The sequence below is a fragment of the Nicotiana sylvestris genome, chromosome 2 (genome assembly GCF_000393655.2).
Source record: "Nicotiana sylvestris chromosome 2, ASM39365v2, whole genome shotgun sequence".
NCBI lineage: Eukaryota > Viridiplantae > Streptophyta > Magnoliopsida > Solanales > Solanaceae > Nicotiana > Nicotiana sylvestris.
Window position 1 is genome coordinate 21,626,689 of NC_091058.1, and position 9,107 is coordinate 21,635,795.

The window sequence follows — 9,107 nt, forward strand, 5'->3', positions numbered from 1 at the left end:
TATACTAGGATTTCTCACTTACCAGACTGCAATGCCTATTGCTATCAACCCTTCTTGTTGGAAGTTGTGGACTACAAGTCTACATACAACAAATTGTAATACTATACCGCAAGGGGTCCAAAAATAATAACGAAAACTGGTGATACTGAAGTATGGAAATGTATATTATGAAAATTCCGAGCAGCATTTCTATGAGATGGCACAAAATTGATCGGTTAAAGATATCTCACTGTGAACTCGATCAGTCTTAGAAGCTCAATTATTCACAAAAACAAACAACATTATTTCTTTACCTGACATATGTTAACCTTTTTCTCCATTATATATACTCTTCCAATGTAACAAAATTATCCCCCCCTCCCCTCCCCCTTTTTTTTTTTATGTTTTCCATTTGCAAAGATTTTTGTATTACCCCCCGGGTGGCCGAGTTGCATATCTTTTCGATTGAGCCCGTTGCACGGAGCTTGCCTAGTGGGGTTCTTGTATGATTTAAGGGCTATTATATAGGAGCGGGATTTACCTTGTGCGTATCACAAGGATAGCGGTTATGGGTTCCCTTGTTAACAAAAAAAGGTTTTTGTATTATAATAAATACACGCCAAGTTTATCAATTGATCGCGGTTAGTGATGATCGATCGTTCACATTACAGAACCACTACTCAGCAGCATATTATTACGAAACAAGCTTACAACCAGCAGTCGAAACATACTAAAACTTCACTAGCAGTACATGATAGGCAGATCAATTTAACAGAGTTCTCACAAGCCCTCAGTGTAAGCCACACCAGTAGATTTCAACCATACTCCTCCTTGAATCAGCTGACCCACTGTGAATTTCGTTGCCTCTGAAGCACTTAAAATATGATAACCAGGCCACTTCACTCTCTTACTAATTCCAGCTCCAGGTCCTTTGTTCATATACTCACCATAATATAAAGTTTTCAAGGCAAAATCACCATCCCATACTGACCAACCTTCTGGGTCAATATGGTCTCCAATATTGGACTGCATAAATACAGTTCGTGAGTACGCTTTCCACGGACGGCCCAAATATGTCTTAACGGACCCTTTCAATGGTGCAAGGTCTGAGGTAGCAATAATGTCACAATTTTGGATTGAAGTTCCTGTATTTTGGTTTGGATCTTCACGACCTTGAGCTGTAACCATGTTCTTTTGTCCAGGCCCAGGCTTTCGTGCTGCGATTTTTGAGTTTTGGAACACGACTGCTGCATTACCAAAGATGAAATCTACAGTGCCAGTGATGTAACAATCTCTGTAGAATTGGCGGAGGCTGTGGGTATAGAGGGTATCCTGGAATGCATCTATTTTGCAACGATTGATGACTGATTGATCTGCCCCAACACGAAGTGCCACTGCTTGGTGTTTTGCTGCTCCTGCTGTGTTTTGAAACTGCAGATCCTGGGCTATGAATCCATCCCCAACAGCAGCTGCATTAAAAAAAAAAAAAAAGGTTAGACAACCGCAAAAAGAAGTTAATAAATGTCCAATATTATTTATGTTCTTATTAGCTGAATGTGGATTTTAGATTTCATAGCTTTAGCCTAAAGCTTCCAGTGATAGTTAAAGATTGCATAAGTTATCGCCACCAAAAAGCAATTGGCAAAGCCCCAATTGACAAAGGCATTTGTCCTTTAGGAATTGTGCGAGGATCTATGGAAATAAAGGTAAGATTCACATACACATTATCCTCTCCAAATGCTACTTGTAAGATTACCCTGAGTATGTTGTTATTGTATTTGTCCTTTAGAAAATTTATTGTTTTCCAGAGTGACAAACCTTTTCCCCAATGGCTACTGAGTTTCAAACTTCTTTGTTAGAATAAAAAGCTTTCATTTAAATAAAAACGATAAATAAGCCAAAACAGTAGTGAGAAAGGAGATTTTTTTACCAACAGTTGCAGAGTTGAAGGTTGTTGCACCATCGACAACATTCAAGCTACCAGTGATGATGGTGGCGTCCATGCCATCACCAACAAGCATCACATTTTTCTTCTTTTTCCCAATCTCAACATTCTCTTTGTATATTCCTTTTTTCACATATATAACATAACGAGTCTTGCTATTATCTGGAGCTGATGCTACTGCTTCCTTTATTGTCTTGAATTTTCCGCTACCATCTTTAGCCACTACAACATTGGCTGTTATGGCATTTGCAGAAAGTTGCAAAAGCCTTCTATCATAAGAAGTAACCCATGAGGGTAATCCATCAGTAACTGATGGAAGATCCATGGTATTAGATGGTGCCATTTTAACCATCAAGGCTAAAGAAGTCTTTGCTCTTACTATCAAATCCTTCAATATGGGCTTCATAATGGTCCGGGCCAGACCACTTAGCCCATCCATGCAAGTAGCATGGTTAGTCAGAATGCTACTTAGCCATGTATGGACATCAAAGTGGGTTTGGGCCGACAAGTTCCCAAGTAACATCATGGAGTCCATTAATCTGTCACTTGACAAATCCATTAACTCTAGACAATCTGCTAGAGCTGCTTGCTCCTTCCCATCATTGATCCTAACGTTCACATTGCTCACTAAATCGATCGTCTCGTGGATTTTTAACGATGATTTATGCAAAACCATCTGTAACAAATCCACTGTCGTGGAATCCATCAAACCAACAGGTGCAACCTCAGACACCATGGCCAAGCAAGATGGCTGATCATGGGCCTGATCACAAACATGGGCTGTCAAGGAAAGAGATGGGCTGCTGACATTAATAGCCCAGATTGAAACTAATCCAACTGAGCCCACAATAGCAGCTAAGGAGAGAAGAACATAGAGAGCTTTAGAAGTGGAGGATTTTCTTTTCGGTGTGTCCAACAATGGTTGTGAAGAAGAAGCCATGGCTTAGTACCAAAATGGATAAAGCTTTAGTTTGCTGTTAATCTTGTCATTGCTAGTGTTCTTTTATAGGCTAAAAGCAGCACCAAATGTGAATATCATAATTATTTTTGCCAACAACTTGCAAGAAAATATACATAAAGTAGCTGGAATTCAATAAAGCAGCTTTAAATTGTTTTTATAAGCTGGGGAAGGGATTCAGGATAATCACTACTATAATACTTTGTTTAATTAATATGCTGCACATGTAAGTCTGATATATTGGTATTTTTTTTCACTAGCCCTAGTTTGTGCTTAATATGATTGCATCTATGGATTTTTTTCTCCTATTGAGTACTGGACATCTGTTAATCTATGGACGTGTAGGCTTACATTTTGACTAAGTATTCTTCTATTGCTAAAATTGTTCGAATGTCAAGAACTCGTGGCAGCAATTTATAGCCTCAAATAGCTTTCCCCTTCAAATTATCCATCATAAAACTAATAATCAAATAATCCAACTAGAACATGTGTTAGTAAATTAAACAAAAACTTCTTACCTATGAGGTATCTGCGGATACAGAAACAAGAGCATATTTCAGCCTTCCTTTTGTATTGCAAAGTGACCCAACTCGAGCTTCACGATGGAAGCAAGGGGGTAGGTGGACTGCTTAGAAAAAATATTTAATAACAAATTGGTACCTTCGAATAAATTCGAATTAAAATGTTCCACGTTCTCGCTAATCAGATTTGATTTGACCGGTACGACTAAAAAATAGAAATTAGCGACGGACAAAATTGAATAGAAGAAGAGAAAAACGCAACAGTCGCCGCTAATACAAATTTGTGTCAGATTATAAAAAAAATTGTAAATTAGCAACAAAGTTCATAGCTAATTCAATTTTTTTTAGTAATTGAATTACTTTGAACCAATCCATTTTATGCACGTATGAAACATAACCGGACTGTGTAGTAACTAGTATTAATCAAATGCACTTTTAACGCTGTCAAGTTCAAATTAACATGCCTGTTTACCACCATATTTGTGACTATTAAAAAAAATGGTACAAGAATACTAACAGTGAGCAACTACACCTATGAACAAACATGCCCATAAAAGTGACACGATTGGTGAATATTTTCTAATGAAACATAAAATAGAAAGCGCCTTTAATTTATAGTTTCTTTAAGGATGAGATGTGGCAACCTATAAAATTTTGGTGTCAATTATTAATGTTGAGGATAATTTCGCATGTTACTTCGATCTGCTAATTATTTTCAGACCAACAAGAGTGAATTCAGAAAAATAAAAATCTTTCAAGTTTGTTTATTCACTGCAATTTGTCATATTAGGACCAAATCTAAAATAAAAATTATTTGATATAAAAAGAGATTAGAAAAACAAAATATCTAGCTCGTCACAGTAGGCTATATCAATGTCTAATGATACAAATGGGTTGCAGGGTCACAGTTAATTCTTATTTATCTATTATCTTTAGTAAAGTAATATCTAGTTATTATTATTATTATTCATCTATTAATCCAGTTTTAATTTTCCAGATTGGTAGGTGCCAATATGCTCATAACTTCCATATACACATAGAGATACTAAATGGATCTCATAGGTAGGGGTGTACATAAGTCGGGTTGATTCGAGTTTTGTAATTACCAAATCAAACCAAACCAATTGTGTCGGGTTATTAAATCTAAAGACCAAACCAAACCAATAAAACTCGGGTTTTTCAATCTCGGTTTTTCTCGAATTTTCGAGTTATTCGGGTTTTTCTATTTTTTTTCCGGTAAATCTTCGTAGCACAAAACATATAACATGTGCTCCAAATATTTCTTTAATCCTAGTAAGATAACAACTATATAAGGTATTTTTCAAGAAAATAATACAAAATATGAGATGTGTCATGACATTATCCTAAAATATTCAATAATAAAGCAATAAAATCACGTAATATAAATATTGCTAATTAAAAAACCATAATAAAAATAGGCATAATCTAAAAGTACTGAGTCATGCTCAAATAAGTAGACTAATAAAGGAGTACTAATTACATGACTATACGATAAAGAAAAATAAAAATAGGTTATGCATTTTATCTAAATCATTGCAAAACAATGCATTGTCATTCTAAGTATTGAATTAAATGTCTTTTGTTAGCCTTAGTATTGTTTTAATTTTGTTTTGGGCTTTTGTTAGCATTATTTGAGTTACCAATATTAATGGCTATAAAACTTATTGGAACATTCAAAAGTTCTAAGTCTAATCTTGAAATAATACTTTAAAAGATAAAATTATGAAAAAATTTAAGAAATATTTATAAATTACATCACAATAAGTATATTTATATATTAAATATACCTAAAATTTCTATATATGTATATATATATACATATACATATATATATATATATATATATATATATATATATATATATATATATATATATATATATATATATTAGTTAAACCAAAACCAAACCAATTATGGTCGGATTTTTTTTTCCAACACCAAACCAAATCAAACTGAACCATAGTCGGATTTTTTTCTCGGTTTGACTCAGATTATCGAATTGACGCGGTTTGTTAGTTTCCTTTGTACACCCTACTCATAGGCCTTTAAAATATTGAAAAGTCATTTGAAGCAATAATGGATGCATCTTTAGGTTATTAATTAATACTATAATTTAATCTGAGAGCAATATTGCTGACACGGTAAAGTAGCCGAATTAGGTGATTAATAAATTTATTAAAGGTCTTAGAAACTTATTAATTTGTAATAGTAGTGTGACAAACCATCATTTGCTCACTATGATAAAAGAGCTGGCCTTTTTTTATCTTTTTTTTTTTTTTTTTTAATTTGTAAGCAATAGTTTAGTTGTAAAACTGGATTGCACAATAGACTACTTAATATTTACCAATTTTATAACTTCCACTTGGATATTGTTATGTATCCTTCAAAATAAACTAACCAGAAACCAAAACCATGGGCATCGTATAAGAAATTATTCCCTGTTTAGAAAAGCATGTTTTCTTGTCGCCATTACGTACTAATATATTATGCAACATGCAAATTGCAATTACTTTTGATGAAGAAAATCTACGCAGTATAGCTGTCCCCTGCATTAATAGCCGGTGTATATTTTTTGCATAATAATTAGAGGCGGAGCCACAGTGTCGGCCACTGATTCGGCCAAACCCAGTAGCTTTGGTTCCAATCATGTATTTATCTTAAAATTTTCATTAAATATGTACCATTCATTAATTTAGAACCCACTAACTTAAAATGATTAGAATCTTGAACCCATAAACTTGAAATCCTAGCTCTACCTCTAATAATATTAATGTGTCATATACATTTAATATATATATATATATATATATATATATATATATATATATATAATAATAATAATAATAATAATAATTAATCAATGTATATTATTTTATTTGAATAACAACTATAATTATATACATACCGTAAAATATGTTAAAAGCCTTTTATTTTTGTGGCGTACACTTTAGCACGATGAATCAAAATTTTCCAAGTAAAAGCATGATAATTATTTCAACACTAAACTGTATGGGTCAAAATCTGGCCATAGGATGATTGTTCTTAAAAGGAATGATAATGGGCCGACCGAGCCATAACCACGCCCACGAGGCATGATAGTAAAGAGTACCTCGGCCATTGCCGAGGTCAAGTCGTCGAAAAACTCATTTCGCAGAACGAGCATGATGTTTGGGCGAGCGATGAGAGACACGGTCATGAGAAAGTACGCCGGTCAAAGACCATTGGATAAAAGAGAGTTGCTAATATATACATATATTATATATATATATATATATATGGGGAGCTAAGTCCTGAAGGGGAATTTTTTCGAGACAACAACCATGAGAGAGTCAAAAAAGAAGAATCTCTCCATCAAACAGTTTCCTCTCTTCCCTTTTCTTTGCTCCCATGATTATGACCCAAATTTATTTGGGTACATCGGTCGGTGTAAGTTTATCTCTCATGCTTGATGTATGATTATTATAATAATAAATATTGCAAATTCTTATCCTTCTATTTTCTCGCTTTGTGTATTTGAATTTGGGATTAATTATATTTGGCTGAAATTTACCTTCCGTGTTATCAATAATTAGTTTGTCAAAAAAGTTTTATACTTTTTGATCAAAACAAACAGTTAGGTTAGAGCAGCCAGCAAAGTGGAATATATAGATCTATGGGCCTCAGATTCCTTTAATCTCGAGTATCCATAAACGGATAATGTAAACATTACTCTATTTCGGAAATAATCGTTCGGTTTACAGTGCATAGGTTAAAACAAAAACTGAATTTAGATGTCGATTTTTGCAGTTATTTTAAAAGAGATTTACATATTTCAAATTACATCAAACTTCTACGAATTACAGTTTTTTGGTTAAAGTTTTAATTCTGTAGAGCTTCTTTAGATTGAGGAAGTATAAGTTTATACTAATTTCACATGTTTTACAATGCAAATCATCAGTTTAAATTTTTTTTTTATCTTTTTTTCAAACTTATATTCAATAATTATTACTTTTCAGTGTTTAGGTTAATTAAATTTGATGTCTGATCACGTAAAATACAGGAACAACCCTAGTTTATAAGTTAACTGCTCACATAAATCTAGACTATGTAATAATTATTTTAAATATTTAGGCAAAATACATAAGTAGCCACCTGAACTATACACCAAATCCCTGTTACACACTTTCTGAAGACGAATATCAATTTACACATGCAACCTTTCAAAATTATGTCTACTACACACTACTTTTGCCAGATGGCACGCATGTGTTTAACAAAAGACACTGAGCGCGTAAAACCTATGCATTATCTGTCCAAATCCTTATATACGCACACGTGTCCAAATCTTATTTGTTTTCCTTATTTTTCTTAAATTATTAGTTAAAAGAAAAGATAAAGATGTCCAGGTCTTCTTCCCCATTTGGAGCCCCCTACCGTCTTGGGCATCCGGCGACAACCACAACACCATTTTCTCTCCCACGCCTCCCATCTCCTCCCCCCTTTCATCTCCTTTAAGTAGATCTCGATCATAACTCATAATGCCGGCGGAGACCTCAAGCAACGCCGAGACCTCTATTGCCAGGTTGTTACTTTCACTGTCAGTTCATGGCCGACGAGGTCAGATTTTCTTCGACGGGGTAAAGCTCTCAGATCTTTCTGACAAATTGGTGGTTCTTCGTTCAAATCTGGTCTCGTTTTGTTAAAATTGCAAACGATGACGACCTCTATTTTCCGGCCACTGTTACAGTTGCAATACCCATCGGTAAAAATGGTATTTCTATAGCAAACAAAACCTAGAAACCAAAAAATGGTAATAAAATTTTAGAGTAAGGAGAAATAGCGGTAAATAAGAACAAAGATGATGAAGAAAGTGGGTCTTCATATAAAGAGAAGAATTGAAGTATGGTGTGGTGCCTCTGGTTCTTTCTGGAAGAGAAAGAGACTATGAAAGAGAAACTGGTCAACAGAAATTTAAGCATTTTTTATTTAAAAAAATTATTAATACGTGGCATGATGTTATTGGCGCGTGACACTACACATATTCTGAGAAATTGGTCAAGAAAAAAGTAGTGTGTAGTAGTCACAATTTTGAAAGGTGCGTGTGTAAATTGATATTCGTCCTCAGAAAGTGTGTAACAGGGATTTGGTGTAAAGTTCAGGTGGCCACTTATGTATTTTGCCAAATATTTATAAATATTTAAGTTCCAACCCATTTAATATTGTATACTAACTTGTTATCATCATAAGAACTCATAAATAAACTTCAAATCCTCAAACAAAGTAGGTGTGATGACCCAAAAGGTCATCACTTGTTTTAAAACGAAACTTCCGTATTTTGAGGCCTTGAAAACCTCATTTAGAGTTACCTCGATTTGCGTGCGCAGTCCAGGCGCGTAGTCGTAAAGCTTAAATATGAAAATTTGTGAAAAATGATAAGTTTTGACTGTAAAATGAATAAATTTGACTTCGATCAATATTTTGGGTAAACGAACCCGGATCCGTGATTTGACTGTCCCGAAGGGTCAATAGGAAAATATGGGACTTAGACGTATGCCCAGAATTGAATTCCGAGGTCCCGAGCCCGAGAAATGAATTTTTAAAGGAAATTATTTTCTGAAATTTTTTAAGGAAATTTGAAATGAAGTTTGATTAGAAAGAGATGGTATCGGGACCGTATTTTGTTTCTGGCGCCCGGTACAGATCT

The 9,107-nt window shown here is 34.1% G+C and overlaps 1 protein-coding gene across 1 annotated transcript; it reads right to left on the minus strand.

Annotated features, from left to right (window-relative positions):
- Nucleotides 1–644: 644 nt before the first annotated feature.
- LOC104221826 (pectinesterase-like) lies at nt 645–2,936 on the minus strand. The gene is made up of 2 exons (XM_009772959.2): nt 1,910–2,936; nt 645–1,448 (listed from the first exon to the last, which is right to left on the minus strand). The coding sequence occupies exons 1-2, from the start codon at nt 2,862–2,864 to the stop codon at nt 760–762; spliced, it is 1,644 nt and encodes a 547-aa protein (XP_009771261.1). The 5' UTR covers nt 2,865–2,936; the 3' UTR covers nt 645–759.
- Between the last annotated feature and the right edge of the window lie 6,171 nt (nt 2,937–9,107).

Excerpts from the sequence above, each read along its gene's own strand:
- LOC104221826 (XM_009772959.2), bottom strand. The coding sequence starts at position 2,864 with ATGGCTTCTTCTTCACAACCATTGTTGGACACACCGAAAAGAAAATCC. Across the intron at positions 1,449-1,909 it reads CTTCAACTCTGCAACTGTTG|CTGCTGTTGGGGATGGATTC; the intron begins GTAAAAAAATCT and ends TTTTTAATGCAG.